This window comes from Carcharhinus amblyrhynchos, chromosome 8 (genome assembly GCF_965287045.1).
Source record: "Carcharhinus amblyrhynchos chromosome 8, sCarAmb.v2.hapA, whole genome shotgun sequence".
Taxonomy (NCBI): Eukaryota; Metazoa; Chordata; class Chondrichthyes; order Carcharhiniformes; family Carcharhinidae; genus Carcharhinus; species Carcharhinus amblyrhynchos.
Genome location: NC_137331.1, coordinates 30,217,594 through 30,240,354, shown reverse-complemented (window position 1 = coordinate 30,240,354; position 22,761 = coordinate 30,217,594). Strand labels below are relative to the sequence as shown.

At 43.1% G+C, this 22,761-nt stretch overlaps 1 protein-coding gene across 2 annotated transcripts in view; it reads right to left on the bottom strand.

The window, feature by feature from the left end:
• Positions 1-22,761, bottom strand: part of LOC145346497 (arf-GAP with SH3 domain, ANK repeat and PH domain-containing protein 1-like) — a 320,720-nt gene that overhangs the window by 196,545 nt on the left and 101,414 nt on the right. For both annotated transcript variants that reach the window (XM_080193831.1, XM_080193832.1), the window contains one exon: positions 13,367-13,439. In XM_080193831.1, the coding sequence (XP_080049957.1) occupies positions 13,367-13,439 (73 nt within the window). The remainder of the gene's footprint in view (positions 1-13,366; positions 13,440-22,761) is intronic.

The following is a 22,761-nucleotide window of genomic DNA, read 5'->3' as shown; positions in this document are numbered from 1 at the left end:
TCCATTCTAAACCGCCCCCCCCTTATCTTGAGGCTGTGCCCCCTAGTCCTACTGTCCTTTCTGAGCGGGAAGAGTCTCTCCACCTCTATCCTATCCATCCCATTCATCATCTTATACGTCTCAATGAGATCTCCCCTCATTCTTCTAAACTCTAACGAGTACAAGCCTAGTTTATTCAGCCTCTCCTCATAGCTCAACCCCCTCAACTCCGGTATCAGCCTAGTAAACCTCCTCTGCACTCCCTCCAAGGCCAAAATATCCTTGCGTAAGTACGGCGCCCAAAACTGCACACAGTACTCCAGCTGCAGCCTCACCAATGCCCTATACAGCCGCAGCAAGACCTCCCTACTTTTATATTCAATCCCCCTCGCTATGAAGGCCAGCATCCCATTCGCCTTCCTGACCACCTGCTGCACCTGCAGGCTGGGTTTTTGCGACTCATGCACAAGGACCCCGAGGTCCCTCTGCACCGTCGCATGCTGCAGTTTTTCGCCACGTAAGTAATAGTCCTTCCTACCATTATTCCTACCAAAGTGGACCACCTCGCACTTGCCAACATTAAATTCCATTTGCCAGTTCATGGCCCATTCACCCAGCCTATCTAGATCCTTCTGCAGACTCTCCACACCCTCCGCACAATTTGCCGTTCCACCAATCTTGGTGTCATCAGCAAATTTCAACACCATACACTCGGTTCCCTCCTCCAGATCATCTATATAAATGGTAAATAGCTGAGGCCCCAGCACCGACCCCTGGGGCACTCCACCAGTCACCAACCGCCAATCCGAATAGCACCCATTGACCCCCACTCTCTGCCTCCTATTTGATAACCAATCCTCTATCCACGCTAACATCCTACCCCCAACTCCATGCCCCCTTAACCTTCTGCAATAACCTCTTGTGAGGTATATTGTCAAACGCCTTATGAAAATCAAGGAAGACCACATCCACCGGCTCTCCTCTATCCACCGCCCTAGACACATCCTCATAGAACTCCAATAAATTTGTCAGACACGACTTCCCCTTAACGAAACCGTGCTGCGTCTGCTCTATCAAGCAATTCCCCTCAAGATGCCTCGCTATTTCCTCCTTGATGATGGATTCTAACATTTTACCTACAACAGACGTTAAACTAACCGGCCTATAATTCCCTGCCTTTTGCCTGGCACCCTTCTTAAACAACGGCGTAACATTAGCCGTTTTCCAATCTTCCGGCACTTCCCCGGAATCCAGCGACGTTTGGAAAATAACCACCAAGGCATCCACTATCACCTCCGCCATTTCTTTCAGAACCCTTGGATGCATTCCATTTGGTCCTGGGGACTTGTCCACAATCAGTCCCTCCAGTCTGTCGAGCACCGCCTCTCTAGTAACAATAATGTCACTGAGACCCTCCAGTCCTACCACCTTTCCATCGCTAACACCCGGCAAATTATTCACGTCTTCCTCCGTCTTCTCTTGGAACTAATTCTGTATCATTCATACATGGTATAGTAGCACTGGCACAATCAAGCAATGCAACTTCAACAAATCTTCTGTAGCCGTACTGACAATACTAAGGACTAAATAAATTGGTACTTCCGGAGTTGATTCGGAGAAATCATTGAGGTGACAACAGCTGGTCGGCGTGGCATCGCCAAACTAGTTCATCTTTGATTTAAACAGTGTTAAGAAATGGGCTGGTACCCATCTCTCACTGTATGCGTGCTAACACTTGATCTCCTTGTTGAGCTGCATGTTGATTTGCCCTCTCTACTCATCTAGCAGCATGAGATTGTTCATGATGTTCTACCATCTGACGTTTCTGGAGATAATAACAAATCAAAAACAGCTCTCGACTTTTTCTTAGATTAGTAATGTAGGTGAATTTGGGTACTCATGAGCAGTGTTTTTATAAAATGCCAAAAAACTATTTACATGGCATGATAACGTACCTTGTTCTCTTGAAGCTTTTAAAGAACATTTCAAGAATTGTACAAATCATTCAACTAATTCACTGGTTGATAGGTGACGAAGTATGGATTTTATACATTGAATATTATTTACTTTGAGATAAGTTCCTGTGAATTAAATTATGAACCATTATTGCTAGCAATCTGTTCCAGTTTACCAAATCTTGCAAAAATTGTGTCAAGTTTTTCAGTGGTTTGTTTAGTTATAATAAATCTCATGATAACTAATGTGTACTGGAAGTGGCCAGAAGTTATGATGAAGAACTTGTAACCCTCAAGTGGACCAGAAAAACGTACATGCTATCGTTTCCAGACCATTCCCAAGAGTGTAAAGAAGATAACGGTGATATATTTTATTCATGCACAGGACTGACACTGTCCCATGTTTTCTTCAGCCTGTGCATCCAGACCTGGCCACCAAGTGCTAATTCCTTCATCTGGACTATGCCAGGATGTATAATTCCATGTCATTATTTAAGAACCCTTCCATGCACTGAGGAATGACCACTCATATTCCCCACAAAGGATACCCATCTTGGGCGGTCAACTCAAGCTTTCTTAACACATAAGGCTTCAAATCAGCATGTGGAAAATTTGTTCCAGTGATTGTTCCTTTCAAAACCATATCCATATAGCACTGTTGCCTCATTAGCAATGCTACATCACAGCACCAGGAACCTGACTTTGATTCACAGCTTGGGTCACTTTCTGTGCGGAGTCAGCATGTTCTCCCAGTGTCTGTATGGGTTTCCTCTGGGTACTCTGGTTTTCTTGATGTGGAGATGCCGGCATTGGACTGGGGTAAACACAGTAAGAAATCTCACAACACCAAGTTTAAGTAAATGCTTTGGTTTTCTCCCATAAATCCAAAAGTTGTGCTGGTTATGTTCATTGGCCAAGCTAAATTCTCCCTCAGTGAATCTGGACAGGCGTTAGAGTGCTTCTACTAGGGGATTTTCACAGTAACTTCATTGCAGTATTAATGCAAGCCTACTTGTGACACTATAAAAAAAAATTTCAATCACTTTCCTTATCACGGGATTACTTCTGATGTCTCTGAATTTGAGAAGCTGTCACAGGCAAATGATCTGCCAGTAAAAATAAAGAATATTAGCAAAACTAGTTGGTGGCATTTGCTCAATAAGTACAGGTAAGCATGATGATGCATCAGCATGGCACTCTGATTGACAATATAAAGTCTCATACGAGTGTGCAGATAAGACCAGTGACCATCGTTGCAACTGACTAGCAGCTAATGACAGTATGTCTTTGTGTGGCCCAAAAATGGTAGTTAAGGCTTGATGATTAGTCAATAATATGAAATGATAACTGTATATCTAATGATGAAACTTTTGTACAACAAAAATTACACTCAATGCTTCTTTTTCTAGCTGAGGATGGTTAGATTCAGCACTAGTCAGTGTAGGCAAAGCAAACCTATTGGTTTTTCTTCTCCCGAAGGCAGAATATGTGAAACAACTGCCCCTAATCTATTAAGCAGCAATGATAGTTTCAGATTCCAATGTTTGAGACTTTTGCAAAGCACCTTTAACATCCTGTACGCTTTCTCACATTCTATTGCCCAGTTCCATGGCTGTTTCACAAAGTAAATTATGCAATGACTTCAATAACGTATCTAAGTTAGGAACAAATTTGCCATAATAATTCATTAATTCTAGAAAGGACAGGCATTGCCTCACATTCACTGGACATGGTGCTTCTAAAGTAGCGTCTATCTCCTTGGGTGCTTTCTGTAGGCCTTTATTTTTAATAATGTGATCCAAGTACTGGACAAACATCTGGAAAAAGTTACTCTTTTCTTTCTGGGTACACAGACCACGTGCCTGAAGATGTTCCAACACAGCTTCTAAATCATTCAATTATTCAAGTGCTCTTGCTCACTAGACCCCGTAACTGGAATATCATCCAGGTAACATTTTACATCAGAGACAAGTTAAAATCTGATCCATCGATCTTTGGAATAGGGTGGTGCAGATGCTATTCCAGAAGGCAATCTTTTAGAATCAAAAAGGCATTTATGAGCAATGATGGTTAGTACTAGTTGAGATTCAGCATCTACATGTATATGTTAATATGCTGTGAAAGATCAATCTTGCTGAATTTCTATCCATCTAACAACCCAACAAATCTTCAATTAAACTAAGTGAATATTGATCAGCACACAACACTGGATTTATTGTTGTTTTACAATTACCACAAATACAAACTGAACCATCTGGTTTCATGACAGATACGATAGCCCAGTCACTCATTGGAATCAGCTCTAACATACCAGTGCTAACAAGTCGTACTAATTCTTCTTTGACCTTGGGACAAATAAGATGGCACCAGAGCATGGTGACTTCTTGCAAGCTGTGCCCAGCCCAGCATTCCTTTTAATTCTATCTTTTACTCTTGTGAAATGCTTCTAAAACTCTATTCTAATTCTTTTAAATTCTCTAACAATGCTTTAATTCAATCTCTTGATTAAGTTGATCTTTCTCTACCTCCTAGCCACGACTGTAACATTAGGCACTCTCCCCTTTCCTTCTCTATGTACTGTATGCTTTGTCTGTATAGTGCGCAAGAAACAATACTTTTCACTGTGTACTAAGACATGTGACAATAATAAATCAAATCAAATATGGCACTGCACCTGATCTGAGATTTATTGGTTGACTTATAGGCTTTATCTTGAGTTTCATTTGAACTTCCTTCATTGAGCCAAGTGTTTCTTCAAATACACTCTTGTATTTATCCAGGTGCTGTAGGGTCTGTTTTGGCATCAACCAATTTGTTGATAACACTTCAGTTAAGCTTCATCTTCTCCAACCATGATCTCCCAAATTGAGTTGGAAACTTGCCATGGACAACATGGAGGCACAATTCTGCAGTTTGTCCACTCAACTCTATGCTGACCATGATGTAACCCTTTCAACAGCACAACCTCTTTCGCATATGAACTTAAAATCACATCAGCTGGCTTTAAAGGAAGATACTTCAGCTTTTGTTGACATGTAATCTCAGTAAAGATACAGCAGCAACAGCACCAAACTCCTCCCTAATAGGTTGCTCATTTAAAACAAAAACATCCAGAATGTGTGAGATTCACCCTGTATGAATAAGACATTCAGTGGAGCTCTTCTTCACATCTCAGAATATTCCCTTCTTCGCAGTTGTAATTCTTTAACTTCCATGTTATAAATTCTCTTTGTAGTTTGCAACTTGTTCTTCTGCTTGAAGATTTTTCTTCTGAAGATTCTTCGCAGGGAAAGCTGGCCAAGTCAAACAAACTTTTGCAATGTGACCCACTTTACCATACTTCTTGCTCTATTGACTATTCTTGCTCTAGCATTCACTCACTGAATGGCCCATTTTGGCACATCTGTGACATGTTTGTTACTGTTTTTATTTTTTTTAATGGGAGTTTCCAACTTGTGGATCTTCATTCCTGAATCAAATTGTGAAGCCATTTTTAGTAGCCAGTTCCATCAGCAGTATGATTTCTACCAATATCTTTAAAGTCAAAGCGTGTTCAGTAAGCAATCTTCTTTAGATAGTCTCATTTAGGAGACCACAAATTATTCAATATCAAAGAACACCTTCTAATAATTCACCAAACTCACAATGTTACGCCAGCCTTTTTAAAGTTGTCATGAATTGTGCATTGCTTTTATTTTCCACTTGATTCCTTTGGTGGAAACTGAACCATTTCGGATCATCACTGGCTTTGGAGGGTAATGGGGTGCAATCTTCCCACTTTTCCGTGCCAGTCAATCAGCATGGTAAGCTGGAAAGGCAGTGTGCAAAGCTAAAAATCAGATTCACACTCAATACCAAATGGTTTAATATGTTCCCAGCCCCTTTTACTGGGCACAAAGCCTAGTCACATAAATTTGAATGGATTTCAATATCATTAGTGAGAATGGCAGACTTCTGCTTCCCCCTCCTGAATATTTCCCACCTCTCCAGCCTGGCATGACGCCAGCGTGAATCACAACTGCTCTATAAAATCATGGGTCAGATGCAGCAGTAGCAAAGGGGAGCTAGATGCTGAGTACCAATGAACACCAGATGGGGGTGGGACCTCACCCACTGCCATGGTGGGGTGGGGGGGAGGAGGCTCATGCCCATAATGGGGTGTCCAGGTCAGGGGTCACTGCCCGCTAACTTCAGGCTCATATAAGTAACCCTGGGGAGTCGTTCAGAGATCTACTCCTAACCCTACTGATTTCACTATGGTTACCCTGCCACCTGTTTGCTGGACAGGCTCTGTGGTTTCTGTCAACATTCTATCTCAGGCTCCACCAACAGTAACAAGTATCAGTTCTGGCAACTATTGCTCCAATCAAGGAAGTTCTCTAGGTGTTAACAAGGCTGCCCACACCAGATGAACTCCCTGCAGTGCTCCCAAAATGGGAAACTAATTTGTGATAGTCAAACAGATGCTTCTCCACCAACTCTCTGAACTTCAAGATATTCTTGGAAGCCAGGTGGGTGCACTCATATCTATGCTTCAGGAGTTGCCAATGGGGACCCCGTCACAGCCACCCGTATGCTCCCTGTGGCTGCCATGACAATGATGTGCAATGGTTGGCAGCTCATTGACGTAGCCCATGGCACCAGGGATCATGACAAGTTGCCAGCGCCCAGATTCATGGGGATACTGGTGGCTAGGAAGGAGTGAAGGACCTAGGGTGTGTAACCTTACTGACTGTCTCTCTCTCCTGCTCCCCAACCCAAGTATGGATTTTGATTTGGAGTTGATCGACTTGTAGTAATTCTGTGGTTGCTAAGGAGAAGGGAGACTTGCACCCAGTTCAAGGCCACCCAGGCCAGAGGTGATGGAAGGAGAAGGACAGGGAGCTGCCGGTCAGGGGCAGCATGTGGCCACCCATCGGCCCGAGAAGAGGGCCAGAGGACGTCGGAAGCGGAGACTGTCACTACAGGACCCTCGTCGTTTGATGAGCTGCCAGTCACCACGTGCAATCATAGACTGCATCTCAGAAGCAGACAGCGCAGTACCCATGATAGATCCTCACGCAGCAGGAGGACACTTGCTCCCAGTGGCAGTGAGGGTCACGCAGGCTTCCACTTCTACGCCACCAGGTCCTTTCAGGCCTCCAATGGAGACCTGTACGGCAACTCTGACTCTTCTGGGCACACATGCAATCTTGAGGCGACAGATGCCCTGTATGCCCAGGCAGGCAGTTAGATCTACTTTGATGTGGGCCAGGTACAACAGGAAGCCCAAGCAGCAGGCTTCACCGCCAACACTGGAATGTCCCACATGCAGGGGGCTATCGATGGCATGCACGTCACCCTGTGGGCCGTAAACGATCCAAGGAATGTCCTTCATAAATAGGAAAAGGTTCCAGTCCTTGAAAGCGCTGGTAGTCTGTAATGCCCTTAGCAAATGTCCCCTAAGGGGCCAGGACCTAGAGGGCCCCAAGTGACTTTCAGGTGTCACAGAGGTAGCTGTACCATACTGTTCATCTTAATGCCCATGAGATGGGGGGGGTGGGGATGTGACTGATAGCTCATTAGACACTGGGGCCGTGAGAGAGTTGGGTGAAAGGAAAATTATCAGGGAGAAGTAGGTTCCGAGGGACACTGGTGGGTTGGACTGTGTTTCAATGTGAGGAGTGTGACAGGAAAAACGGATGAGCTTAGGGCCTTGATGTTTGTGAGGAAGTTAGATGTGGTGGCAGTAATGGAGACGTGATTACGTGAAGGTCAGGACTGGCAGCTGAATGTTCCTGGGTATAAGTGGTTTAGGTGTGACAGAGGAGGGTTGAAGAGAGGTGGAGGGGTGGCACCGTTAGTAAAGGAGCACATCACAGCAGTGCAGACGGAGGACAATATGGAGGAGTTAGGGATTGAGTCGCTGTGGGTGGAGTTGAGGAATAAAAAGGGAGAGATTACGATGCTAGGGGTATACTATAGGCCACCCAACAGCCCTAGGTCAGTGGAGGAAGGTATTCGCAGGGGCATTTTGGATAGGTGCAGAAAGAATAAGGTGATTGTAGTGGGTGACTTGAATCTTCCTGGAGTGGATTGGAGGGGGCCTAGAGCTGGGGGTACAGAGGGAGAGGAGTTTGTAAAATGTGTGTTGGAAGGGTCCCTAGAGCAGTACGTAACTAGCCCGACTAGGGAGGGGGCTATACTGGATTTAGTGTTGGGAAATGAGCCGGGGCAGGTGGGTGAGGTTGAGGTAGGCGAACATGTGGCTAACAGTGACCACAAGTCCATCTACTTTAGGATAAAAATAGAAAGGGATGAGTGCCGTCTGAAGGGGAGGGTGCTGAACTGGGGGAAGGCGAGCTATAGCCAGATTAGGAGGGAGCTGAAGGACACTGATTGGGAGGCACTGTTAGCTGGCAAGTCCACGGTTGGCAAGTGGGAGGCTTTTAAGGACAAACTGAAAATGTTGCAGGAAAGGCATGTGCCGGTTAAGCGGAAGGATGGGAAAGGTAGGATTAGAGAGCCGTGGATTACAGGGGGTATCGAAGACTTGGTAAGGAAGAAGAGGGAGGCATATGTTAGGTCAAAACAACTGGGTACGGAGAGTGCGCTGGAGGAATATAGAAAGTAGGAGGGAGCTAAAAAGGGGAGTTAGAAGGGCGAAGAGAGGGCATGAAATGGCTTTGGTTGATAGGATTAAGGAAAATCCAAAGGCATTTTACTCCTATATTAGGAGCAAGAGTGGTTAGAGGGAAAATTGGTCCTCTTAGGGACAAAGGAGGGGAGTTATGTATTGAGTTGGAGGGAATGGGGGAGATCCTGAATGAATACTTTGCATCGGTATTCACGAAGGAGAGGGGTTCGGTGTCGTGCAGTGTCTTGGAGGGAGCTGTAGATCAGTGGCAGGAAATATCCATTACGAGGGAGGAAGTGCTAAGGCTTTTAGGTAGCATAAAGACGGATAAAGCTCCGGGGCCTGATGGTATTTATCCGAGGCTGCTTAGGGAGGTGAGAGATGAAATTGCTGGGCCTCTGACGCAAATCTTTGTCTCTTCTTTGGACACAGGTGAGGTCCCAGAAGACTGGAGGGTAGCTAATGTTGTACCGCTGTTTAAAAAAGGTAGTAGGGATAACCCTGGTAATTATAGACCAGTGAGTTTGACATCGGTGGTAGGAAAATTATTGGAAAAAATTCTTAGGGGTAGGATGTATAAGCATTTGGAGCATTGCAATCTGATTAGGGATACGCAACATGGCTTTGTTAGGGGGAGGTCTTGCCTTACGAATCTGGTAGAATTCTTTGAGGTGGTGACAAAAGCGGTTGACGATGGGCGAGCCGTTGATGTCATCTATATGGATTTCAGTAAGGCATTTGACAAAGTCCCTCATGGTAGGCTGGTAGAAAAGGTTAAGGCACATGGGATACAAGGACAGGTAGCTAGGTGGATTGAAAACTGGCTGGGCAATAGGAGACAGAGAGTAGTAGTGGAAGGGCACTTTTCTGGCTGGAGGCCAGTGACCAGTGGTGTGCCACAGGGCTCAGTACTGGAACCTCTCCTCTTTGTAGTATATATAAACGACTTGGAAGAGAGCGTACGTGGTGTGATCAGCAAGTTTGCTGATGACACCAAGATGGCAGGATTGGCGGATACCGAGGAGGAATGTCAGGTGACACAGCAGGATATAGATAGGTTAGTATATTGGGCAGATAGGTGGCAGATGGAATTTAATCCTGATAAATGCGAGGTGATGCATTTTGGAAGGAATAATGCAGAGAGGAGCTACGTGATAAAAGGTAGACCGTTTAGGAGTATAGAAATACAGAGGGACCTGGGAGTGCAGGTTTACAAGTCTATGAAGGTGGCGACACAAGTAGAGAAGGTTGTGAGGAAAGCTTATGGAATGCTAGCCTTTATAGGAAGGGGTATAGAGTATAGGAGCTGCCATCTAATGCTTCAGTTGTACAGAACGTTGGTTAGACCGCATTTGGAGTACTGCATCCAGTTCTGGTCACCTTACTACCGGAAGGACGTGGAGACTCTGGAGAGAGTGCAGAGGAGGTTTACCAGGATGTTGCCTGGCATGGAAGGACTGAGTTACGAGGAAAGGTTGGAGAAACTGGGACTCTTCTCCTTGGAAAGACGGCGATTAAGGGGGGACATGATAGAGGTATATAAAATACTGAAGGGAATAGATAGAGTCAATAGCGGTAGGCTGTTCCCTAGATTGGGGACAATTACGAGAGGTCATGACCTAAGGGTGAGGGGGGAGAAGTATAATTTGGATATGAGAGGAAGGTTCTTCACACAGAGGGTTGTGGGGGTTTGGAACGCGCTACCGAGCAGGGTGGTGGAGGCAGGCATGTTGGACTTGTTTAAGGTTTACTTAGATAGACACGAGTGAAACGAGGATGGAGGGTTATAGTAGAGGGTATTAAATAGGGTCAGAGCCTCGGGACGACACCGGAAATGTAGACTTACATGTTAACGTTTTTGTCTTTTTATTCCGCAGGTGTCGGTCCACCTTGTTGTCAAACAAGGGGCATGCACACGGTGGGTCGTGCGTGGGCTGCTCTTGGAGGTTCCGGGAGTGGCCTAGTACTTCGTGTCGGTGTGTGTGCTTGATCCTGGACTAGTAGACGGGCGCCGCAACAGCTCAGTGACTAGCACTGCTAGCTGTGCAGATATATGGATTTGGGCCTGTGTCTGTGGGAGTTTGCGCATTCTCCCTGTGGTTGCGTTGGTTTCCTCCGGGCGCTCCAGTTTCCTCCCACACCCCAAAGATGTGCTCTTAGGCTGATTGGTATACCAAATTGACACTATTCTCCCCTGAATCTGGCTAAGTTTGGGGTTCCAGTCACATACACACAGGGCAGGGTACGTGTAGGAGGATGCGGCGGCGCGGGCTCGTTAGGCCGAAGGGCCTGTTTCCCATGCTGGTTTGTTCTTTGTTTGTTCTGAGAGATGCACCAATGTCCGGAAGGAGGGATTCGGAAGGGCTAGATACTGCTACGATCCTGGGTGGAAGGCCCCGGCATAAGCTCGAGCCTCTCCTCCTCTTTCGGGGTGCCTGTGGAATGCTGAAATGGAGGGACAGCTGAAGTGAGCTCCAGAGGCCTCTGTGCCACCTGGCTCTGTCAGTCCTGGAGATCCAACTGCATCTGCCCATGGTGCACAAGCCTTCAGCGAGAGGCTCTAGTCTGGAGCAAACTTTGAATTCCCTCAGTAACTGCGCCAAGCTCCCGAGTCCTGCAGCCATGATTCTCTCAGGCTGTACCCCGCTCTCAAAGCAGACAGCCATGACCTGCTGTATCTCAAGCAGCCTCCAAGACCATGTCTTCTGCGACTCAGCAAGGCTTTGGATTCTGCAACCCATAATGATCATTTCTGGTCCCAGGCTTTCCACCACAGCCACCACTCTTGCAATGTTGGCCTGAGTGCCACACAATGCAGTGACTGAAGGCTGTGGGACTCTTTGAAACAGCCTTGCAGTTGCTGGAAGGTTGCTGACAGCTCTTCTGCAATCCCAGTTCTGCTTCTGCATCTCGAGCAGTTTCAGGAGAAATGATTCCAGCATGCATGGCACCTAGCTGGGGGACAACTGTTTCCTTGGCTCTGGGAGTCCTCCATGTGCCAGAGCGCTCAGATGTTCCCACATCCAGTTGATACAAGGGCTGTGTGGTCCTCACCAGAAAGAGTCCCAGAAGCCTCACCACTGACATGTCCTATCAAGGTGACTGTGTCTATGCTGGTAGATGGTGTGTGTGATGCCCACGCCAACGTTTTCCTCAGAGATATCACTGGAGCCATTCCCCAAGGTGTCGACTAGAGTCACTGTGCATGCGTGTGCGTGTGTGTGTGTGTGGGGTGGTGGTGGGTTGGAATTGAAAGCCTGATGACTTGAAGGGTGTGAGATACCAAAGATAGGTACAATTGGGTGATGTATGTCAGGCCTGTGCCTCGGTAGATAGGATTTGTGATGGAGTCCAGAGAGATTGGAGGCAGTTGCTAGATGTCAGCCACACAGGGTGTCAAGAAGTAGCTCAACATGGCGATTCCAGGCATGACACACGGGATTGATGGCAGAACGGGATGGACACTCACCCTTGCTGCCCAAATGAGGTCATTCATTTCCTTTCCGCTCTGGGCGCATGTCCTCTATATCACTGTGCAGGCAAACACTGCCAGCCTGATGCCTGCCCTCTCCTACATGGCGTCCAGCAATCGTCCTAACTTTCCCTCCATAAATCATGGAGATGTTCTGGCAGTTTCACCTTCCTGGTGTGACTGTGTGCGCAGTGTAAGCACTTAAATGGAGCTCCCTCTTATTAACAGCATACAGTTGTGGCCTCTTTGGGCGAGTCACATGCCTGCAGTCTCCATAAGGGTGTGAATTGCATGGAGGTTGTTTCACTGCACTAAGTATTGGAATGTTGCAATGTGAGTGCGCCAAAAAGGTTAGCTAAAAAGCTGCTGCTTTCTTGCTTTTATGAAGCTTAGAAATATTTTGGGAAAATTCTGCCCAAACTCTTCAAGAATCTTTGTCAAATCATCTTAAGTTTTGGTTCCTGACTGAACTAAGCACTCAAGCAAATTTAAGGTTTTATTCCCTATTATACTGAGAAAAACTGGTATAAGCAATTAGTTTGCAATTTTATTCACTTGTACAAAGTACTGAGGCCTCATTCTGCATAGAAGCTCCATGATTAATTTTCTTCACTGAATGGACCCACAGATCCTTTTTGCCCTGCTATTTTTCTTGTAGGCACTAGTGACTTGAGACTGCTCATTTTTTACTGTCTTCCCAATACTTTTCTTTTTACGCTGGAGACCACTGACTTGATTTTTTTCAAACAGCCCCAGCCATATAGCAAAGCATCCTTTTCATATATTCCAGAGACAACCTGGAATCTCACCCTTTTCTGATCAGGTAAACCCCTTTTTTAAAGCAACAGTTTTTTTTCTTGGTCCTCCTACTCTGGCACTTCAATGTTTAATCCTCTTTATCAGTTTTGCTAGCCTTCTAACATTCAAAGTGTGAGGACCCCCAGTGTTGATCTTTTGTTGACAAAACAAGATCCTGACTCGTTGCCAATTTAATTTTGTAATGTCCTAACTATGTTTGAGATTTTGGGTTTTACACAAGAAAAGGGCATGGTTTGTACACACAGATTCAAACCAACACACAATAGGTTTAATGAAAGATGTTCTCTGCCCTGCATGGAACAGAAACTGTAATTAAACAGCAGCACCCTAATGACATTACCACCAAATCATGCGATCAGCTCTTAAAGCAATCATGCAACTATTCAAATACATAACAAGAAAGTGTACTTTGTTTAATAAACACAACTTTGTTGTATAAGGCATATTACAGATTTAAAATACACTGTTTGCCATATATAATTGTGTGAAGACAGAAAAAGAATAAATGCTGCAGCTAAAACTTACCTTGACCTGAAGTGTTTATTGATTTTGCCGATTTCTTTACTTTTTGTAGTGCATTTTTGTCCAAGTCTAAAGTCTACGAAAGAAACAGCAAAGAAAAATAATTACAGTATTTACCACATTTGGTTGCCTCACTTAATCACACACCCCCATTCAATGACTTGAAAAAAATTATGGCTATTTGAAGGATAAGATAATAACTAGATTGGTTTTCACTCCCTCTTTCCCTCCCCAAATCAAGCAAATCCTTGGATGCAATCGTGAAGATATCTGAACAGGGATTTAAATGAAGTCATGAGAACCCTTCCTCATGGTGAGAGAAGCTAACATTTGGATTATTAAAAAAATTGCATTTATATAGCATCATTGTACTTCAATAGCTGTGAGTGCTTTGAAATGTCTGGTGGTCAAGTTGCAATCCAAGTGCAAGTCTTTCTTTCATGACCACCGGACATCTTAAATGATTTATAGCCAATTATCTTTTGAAATGCAATCATTGCAACAAGCAAATCAAATAGCAATAAGATAATGACAAGATAATATATTTTAGTGATGTTAATTAAGGATTAATATTAATGATGTGGAGATGCCGGCATTTGACTAGAGTAGGCACAGTTAAGAGTCTCACAACACCAGGTTAAAGTTCAACAGGTTTATTTGGTAGCACGAGCTTTTGGAGCACTGCTTCTTCATCAGGCGAGTGGAGAGTTGGGTTCACAAACAAGGTATATATAGGCACAGGCTCAATTACAAGATAATGGTTGAGATGCAAGTCAACAGGTAGTCAAGTCTTTACAGGTGCAATGCAAGTGGAGAGAGGTTAAGAACAGGTTAAAGAGGTGTGAATTGTCTCAAGCCAGAACAATTAGTAAGATTTCACAAGCCCAGGCCAAATGGATACAGGTAGTGTGGCATGAACTCAAGGTCCCGGTTGAAGACATCCTCACGTGTGTGGAATTTGGCTATCAGTTTCTCGTCAGCAATTTTGCACTGTCATGCGTCTTGAAGGCCGCCTTAGAGAACGCTTACCCGAAGATCGGAGGCGGAACGCCTTTGACTGCTGAAGTGTTCCACGACAGGAAGGGAACACTCCTGCCTGGTGATAATGGAGCAATGTCCATTCATCCGTTGTTGTAGCATCTGCATGGTTTCGCTGATGTACCATGCCTTGGGACATCCGTTCCTACAGCATATCAGGTTGGCTGAGTCGCATGAGTATGTACTGTGTACCTGGTGGATGGTGTTCTCATGTGAGGTGATGGTATCTGTGTTGATGATCCAGCACGTCTTGCAGGGGTTGCTGTGGCAGGGTTGTGTAGTGTCATGATTGCGATTTTCCTGAAAGCTGGGTAGTTTGCTCTGAACAATGGTCAGTTTGAGGTTACACAGTTGTTTGAAGGCAAGTAATGGAGGCGTGTGGATGACCTTGGCAAGATGTTCGCCTTCATCGATGACATGTTGAAGGCCCTGGAGAAGATGTCCTAGCTTCTCCATTCTGGGGAAGTATTGGATGACGAAGGGTACTCTGTCAGCCGTGTCCTGTGTTTGTTTCCTGAGGTGGTCTGTCTGGCTTTTCGCTCTGGCATAAAACATTATACGGTGCTCGACTCATCGATCAACAGTTCAGACGTGCCACAGCGAAAAGCTGCACTGACCTCCTCAGAAGGCAAACATGGTACAAGGTCAACAGAGTATCCTTTGTTGTCCAGTACTTCTCCGGAGTGGAGAAGCTAGACATCTTCTTCAGAGCCCTCAACATGTCATCATGAAGACTAACATCTCGCCAAGGCCATCCAATTTCTTGCCTTCAAACAACTGTGTAACCTCAAACAGACCACGGTTCACAGCAAACTAACCAGCCTGCAGGAGAACAGCAATCACAACGCCACAGCAACCTCTGAAAGTTGTGCCAGATCATTGTCACAAATGCCATCATCTCACGTGACATCATCCATCAGGTACACAATACCTACTCGTACGACTCGGCCAGCATTGTCTACCTGATACGCTGCAGGAAAGGATGCCCCGAAGCATGGTACATCGGCGAGACCACGCAGCTGCTATGACAACAGATGAACGGACACCGCTCGACAATCAGCAGGCGGGATTGTTCCCTTCCTGTCAGAAAGCACTTCAGCAGTCAAAGGCATTCAAGCCTCTGACCTTCAGTTAAGCGTTCTCCAAAGCGGCCTTCAAGACACACGACAACGCAAAATCGCCGAACAGAAACTGATAGTCAAGTTCCGCACACAAGGATGACCTCAACTGGGATCTTGGGTTTATGTCACATTACCTGTAACCATTTGGCCAACTGTCCTGACTTGAGACAATTCACGCCTCTTTAACATGTGCTGAGCTCTCTCTCTCCACATGCACTGTCTGCATCTATAAAGGCTTGATTATCAATTAAGACTCACATTCCAACCATTATCTTATAATTGAGTCTGTGTCTATATATGCCCTGTTCGTGAACCCAACTCTCCACTCACCTGAAGAAGCAGCACTCTGAAAAATCGGGATACCAAATAAACCTGTTGGACTTTAACCTGGTGTTGAGAGATTTCTTACTTGGATAAATATTGGACAGGGCACTGGGGATAATACCACTGTTCAATTAAATAATGTCATGGGATTCTTCAAGTCCAACTGAGGGCACATAACGTTTCATCCAAAACATGACACTTCTATCAGTGATCCATCAGCAACGCCTTAATTATTGTGTTCAATAGAGTGGAATGTGAACCCACAACCTTCTGACTCAGAAGCACTGCCTCTGAGCCACAGCTGACATGAGGTGAAGCAAAAATGAAAAGATAATTGTCAAAAATCTACTGGCCAAGATCTTATTTTGAGTGCCAAAGTGACATATTTAACCATTCATATCTTATAGAGTTTGCTGATAGACTTTCAGCAGGTTTATCAAACTTCCAGTCATCCAGTGTTTGCTTGAAATTCATGCCCTCTGTAAATAGGGAAAACATCAGGGATACTCTTCAGCTAATTGGACTGAAAAATCCTTACAGACATGGAGTGCAAAGCAAGTAGCATAAAAACAGAAAATACAAGTAATATTTAAAACATTGCACAGGGTGCAAATTAACTCCAAAACATACACATGGGATTCAGGGAGAGATGAGAGCGAAAAACAAAACTAAAAAAAGTATTTAAAATTATGAAACATTAATCTTCTTCAAAGAAAATGGAAGTCCACCCTTGTATTTTTTCAGGGCCAGAAAGCTTGTTCAACAGTAATAAGTATTTATTACACTGTTGAAAACACACACTTTCAAATGCCCAACTCCCTCGTCAATCCTCAGCAAGTGGGGAAAATTTCATGTCATTATGTTGAAAATTTTTCATATTCTATTAGCAAAGACTGCAACAGCACAGCCAATGAAAAAACAGGGCGCCACTGACAACAATTTCCAGATTTCTGCGTTTAAGTGCACATGTGTAAATTGCAGAACTTATAGCCTGCAATGCCTGTGAGCACTGAGTGTCTCATTATTTATCAAAATGTAAAATTTGGTAATTGTGGTGATGTAAAATACCAAGCTGGAAACATTATTCAAAGAACTATTAACTTAATCAGTTTGGAGAATAAAACAAATGGCAGTCAACTCAATGACATGTGGCTCTTTTCATCAGAAAGCAAAGGACTGAAAAGAGATATGATTGAGATACTTCCCATGCTCAGTTTGGATGTTTTTATTGTTACAGGACTGCAGAAAGAGGGATGATGGTTTAAGTTCAACACTGGCAAATCAAATTAATGTTTCCTTATATCCAAATTATTTAGAGAATCATAGAATGGTTATTGCACAGAAGTTAGCCATTTAGCCCTTTGAGTCCATACTAGTTCTCAGCAAAGCAAGTTAGCTAGCTTCATGCATGCACCCTTCACCTGTAGCCCTTAAACTTTTCTCTTCAAGTACTTGGCCAATTCCCTTTTCAAAGCGACAACTGAATTTACCAACTACACACTAAGATAGTGCATTCCAGATCTTAACATTACACACAGGGTAAAAAAGGTTTCCCCTCATGTCAACTTTAATTCACTGGTTCTTAACCCTTCCGCCACTGAGAACAATTTCTCTTTATCTACTCTGTCTAGACTCCCCAATTTGAACCTCAGTGGAATCTCTTGATTTTCTCTTAGAAAACAATCCAAGATTCTGCAATCTATTCATGCAATTAAAGCCTCACATTCCTGGAATCCTCTTATGTCATTTCCACAAGCCATCTCCAAAGCCCTCACATTTTTCCTAAAGTGCGCAAAATTGGACACAAGATTTCAGCTAAGCTCAAACCAGTTTTGTATAAAGGTTCATCATAACTTCTTTATTTATAACTAAAAGCACAGATACAAAAGCAAAGTCCTGTATCTCAGCAGGCATTTTTAAGGGGGAGTGAGGGAGGAAAGATGGGGTGGGGTGATTTGGCATGTTCTTTTTCAAGAATACAAATATAAGGGAAAAGCTTAACTATGGAAATTGTGTGAAAAAACTTAAACTAAAAAGTTAAAGTCTTCCAATAATTAGAAAATTCTGCTGACACCAGTGGCTTGGTTTCTGAAAATTCTGTAAATTACACAAGAACTTTACTCTGTATAAAGAATTTTATTTATTCCATAGATTCAAACCTGCATGGATCTGGAACTTAACATCTGCTTAATTGCAATCAATTTCTACACCATCAACTCGACCAAAATATTTCTGTATTCAAAAATTCAAATCATCTTTCTCAACCGTATACAGGAAATAGATAAACCAATTAGATCTATCTTATGGTTGCAATACAAAGCTTCTCCCCAACATTTCCGTTTTGAAAACCATGCTGCTTGTTGATTAAAGATACACTTTATTACTAGCTTTTACTTTGAATGTTAACCAACAATCTAGTCATTTGGTGCTTTACGTACAATGTTAGTTACAGACAATATCAATTTATCTGAAATTTTAAATACTTAATATGAAATTCACATGCATTTTCCTGCATAAATTAACAGGATTATTTGCCTCTTTTAATCAGCATATTAAACGGATCCTATACCAGTAGGCAGACATTAAAAGAATCCTCAGCTTATCCAAATCAACTCATCTATCATGCCATATCCCAAGGCCATATGAGCAGAAATAAGCTTAATGCATTATGGTCTGCAAAACTGCCTTGTCTGCCTTTCTGAATTCTGATAAAATGGGAGCTATTTTCCATAATGTTATATACAGTAACAGATCCATAGCCATGCAAGTGGAATTATTACAAAGCAATAATGATTGTGCTCAGTTAACAACTTGGTTGGTCTGCATCTTTTGAGGTCATTGCTAATATGCAAATCCAGGTATAAACATAATTCTACAACATTATGGTTAAAGGGCAATTAAATATAAGACAATCTGACAATTTTTTTCTTCTTTGTTTAAGAATTCACTCAACTCTTGCTATTCCAATAAGGCACACATCAGCCTACTGTGGTTAATAACAATTTTCATTTGCCAAAAGGATTGTAACTAATTTATTATATAATTAAATGAGTAGACTTAGCAAATATGCATTTTCTCATCCAACTAAGCATCAAAGCATTAGCTAATCTGATTTGCCTTTTTTGTATGCTAAGTAGTACAAAATGTTTTGAACAAAACCAATATAAATTATAATAGCTTTCAATGAGAGAAGCAAAAAGTAAGCCTTGTTCTTAATTACTGAGTACAGATTGTTCTGGGCTAAAGGATAGGATCTCATTGCAAGAAAAGGAATTAAAAACTGAAGAAAATATTTAATTAACCTGCATCATTGTTCACCAAACATCAATGCTCTGTATTGACTTGGCTTTGTTTGACAAAGCTGAACTGGACATATTAGTGTTGATCATCACAAAGATCATTGACTGAACAAAGTAAAGCTGCTGGATATGAAAAAATGAAAATTACTGATTTAGGATTTTTCATTTTCTAAGCATTAATTAATGTAGATAGTCATCAAGTTTCATCAGTGTGTTCAGCAATATATTTTAGTTAAATAATATTCATTTTTAATGGTAGAGTGGGCAGCATGGACAGGTTGGGCCGAAGAGCCTGCTTCATGCTGTAAACCTCTATGACTATTACCAAAACAGTTTCCTGTTGCTTTTACAGTGGTTAGAAAATGCACCATTAGTATCTTTAACTACATTGCCTAACAGTACAGCAAAAATCTGACTGCTGCCCGATACATAATTATCTAATTGAGAAACAACAACAGCAGTATTTACATTATTACTATCTTTCTTTAAAGAATCCAATATTTGGAGATTTTATATCCTTTTCACTTTGATATCACAAACTCTCAAGACATAAACATAGAAACATAGAACAGTACAGCACAGTGCAGGCCCTTTGGCCCTCAATGTTATGCCGAGCTTTGTCCGAAACCAAGGTCAAGCTATCCCATTCCCTATCATTCTGGTGCTCCATGTGCCTATCCAATAACTGCTGGGAAATTCCTAAAGTGTCTGACTCCACTATCACAGCAGGCAGTCCATTCCACACCCCAACCACTCTGAGTAAAGAACCTACCTTGGACATCCCTCCTATATCTCTCACCATGAACCTTATAGTTATGCCCCCTAGTAACAGCTACATCCATCCGAGGAAATAGTCTCTGAACGTCTATCTATCCCCCTCATCATCTTATAAGCCTCTATTAAGTCCCCTCTCATCCTCCTCCGCTCTAAAGAGAAAAGCCCTAGCTCCCTCAACCTTTCCTCATAAGACCTACCCTCCAAACCAGGCAGCATCCTGGTAATTCTCCTCTGCACTCTCTCCAATGCTTCCACATCCTTCTTATAGTGAGGTGGCCAGAACTGCCCGCAATATTCCAAATGTGGTCTCACCAAGGTCCTGTACACTTGCAGCATAACCCCACGGTTTAAGAACCCCTGTTAATAAATACTAACACAATATAGGCCTTCTTCACAGTTCTGTCCAGTTGAGCGGCAACCTTCAGAGATCTATAGATATGAACCCCAAGATCTCTCTATTCCTCTACATTCCACAGAACCCTGCTGTTGGCCCTGTAATCCGCATTCAAATTTGTCCTACCATATGAATCACCTCACACTTATCAGGATTAAACTCCATCTGCCATTTTTCAGCCAGCTCTGCATCCTATCAATGCCTCCTTGCAGCCAACAACAGCGCTCCACCTCATCCACTACTCCACCAATCTTGGTGTCATCAGCAAATTTATTGACCCACGCTTCAGCCTCCTCCTCCACGTCATTGATAAAAATTACAAATAGCAGAGGACCCAGCACTGATCCCTGTGGTACACCGCTGGTAACTGGTCTCCAGTCTGAAAATTTTTGATCCACCACTACCCTTTGTCTTCTATGAGATTGCCAGTTACTTATCCAATTGGCCAAAATTTCCCTCTATCCCACACCTCCTTACATTCTTCATGAACTGACCATGGGGAACCTTATCAAACGCCTTACTAAAATCCATGTATACGACATCAACTGCTCTACCTTCAACCACACACTTAGTTGCCTCCTCAAAGAATTCAAACAAATTTGTGGGGCAAGACTTATCCTTCATGAATCCATGTTGACTATCCCAGATTAAGCTGCATCTTTCCAAATGATCATAATCCTATCCCTCAGGACCTTTTCCATTAACTTACCGACCACCGAAGTAAGACTGACCGGCCTGTAATTATCAGGGTCATTCCTATTTCCTTTCTTGAAGACAGGAACAACATTCACCACTCTGCAATCCTCTGGCACTATCCCTGTGGACAGTGAGGACCCAAAGATCAAAGCCAAAGGCTCTGCAATCTCCTCCCTTGCCTCCCAAGAATCCTAGAATACATCTCAACTAACCCAGGGAACTTATCGACCCTCAGGTTTTTTCAAAATTGCTAATACATCTTCCCTCAGAACATCTACCTCCTCCAGCCTACCAGCCTGTATCACACACATCCTCAAAAACATGGCCCCTCTCTTTGGTGAACACTGAATAAAAGTATTCATTCATCACCTCTGCCATCTCTTCTGACTCAATACACAAGTTCCCATCACTATCCTTGACCAGCACTAACCTCACCCTGATCATTCTCTTATTTCTCACACAAGAGTAAAAAGCCTTGGGGTTTTCCTTGATCTGACCCACCAAAGACATCTCATACCCCCTCCTAGCTCTCCTAAGCCCTTTTTTTAAAGCTCATTCCTTGCTATCTTCTAACCCTCAAGTGACCCAACTGAACCTTGTTTTCTCATCCTTACATACACTTCCTTTTTCTTCTTGACAAGACTATTGACAATTGAAGTGCATTATGCCATTTTCACACCAAACTTAATTGGCATAATAAATCTCAAATATGACAAGAACTTAACTGGATTTCATTAACTTTTCAGATATGCTGTCAAAATCCAAAATCATTGTTGATCAGAATTATTCTGACAAAATACTCTGCAGTGAAAAAGCATGGCCATAAAATGTTATTTTCTTTTAATTCTGTAACATGCATACACTCCTACGAGCAACTGTACTAGCCCATTAAGCGTGCAAAACCACCCATAACAAGTAGACCATTTGACCCTTTGAACCTACAGGAAACAGTCAATACGATCATGGATGACCTGACTTTGGCCTCAACTCCACTTTCCTGCTGACCACCCCTCCCAGACCAACAATCTGTCTAATTCAACCTTGACTATATTCAATAATGCTGTCTCCACGCTCTCTGGGGTACAGAATTACAAAAAAAAAATGAGCATCAGAATCAAAAGTCCATCCGTCTTGATCTCAAATTGAAGCTCCCTAATTTTGAAACTATGCCCCCTCATTATAAATTCCTGCGGGGGCCAACACCTGCTCAGCATATACCGTGTCAAGTCTCTTAAGAATTGTACATGGTCTTCTAAATAAAAACAGTATTGGCTATAGCCCAATCTTCACAACAATTGCTCAAAACAACCTCTTCAGGCAAGGAATCAACCGAGTTGTCTGGAGTGCCTCCAATACTATTAAACATGAAGGTTGCTGAAAATCTTGACAAAGCTGAACTGGACATATTATATTGATGATCTCTAAAAGATCATTGACTAGAAAAAAATAAAAATTACTGATCTAGGATTCTTCATTTTCTAGCATTAGTCATTCATGTAGACAGTCAAGTTTTATTAGCATGTTCAGCAATGTATTGCTCCCCTTTTCAAAGAAAGGCACCAAAATTATACACAGTATTCTACCTGGGGTCTCATCAACACCCTGTAATCTATAGCAAGATTTTCCCACTTTTATTTTCCAGCCCCTTACAACAAAGGCCTATATGTTATTTGTCTTCCTAACTTCTTGCTGTACTGGCATGCTAACATTTTGCGATTCACACATTAGGCCACCTGGATCATTCTGCAA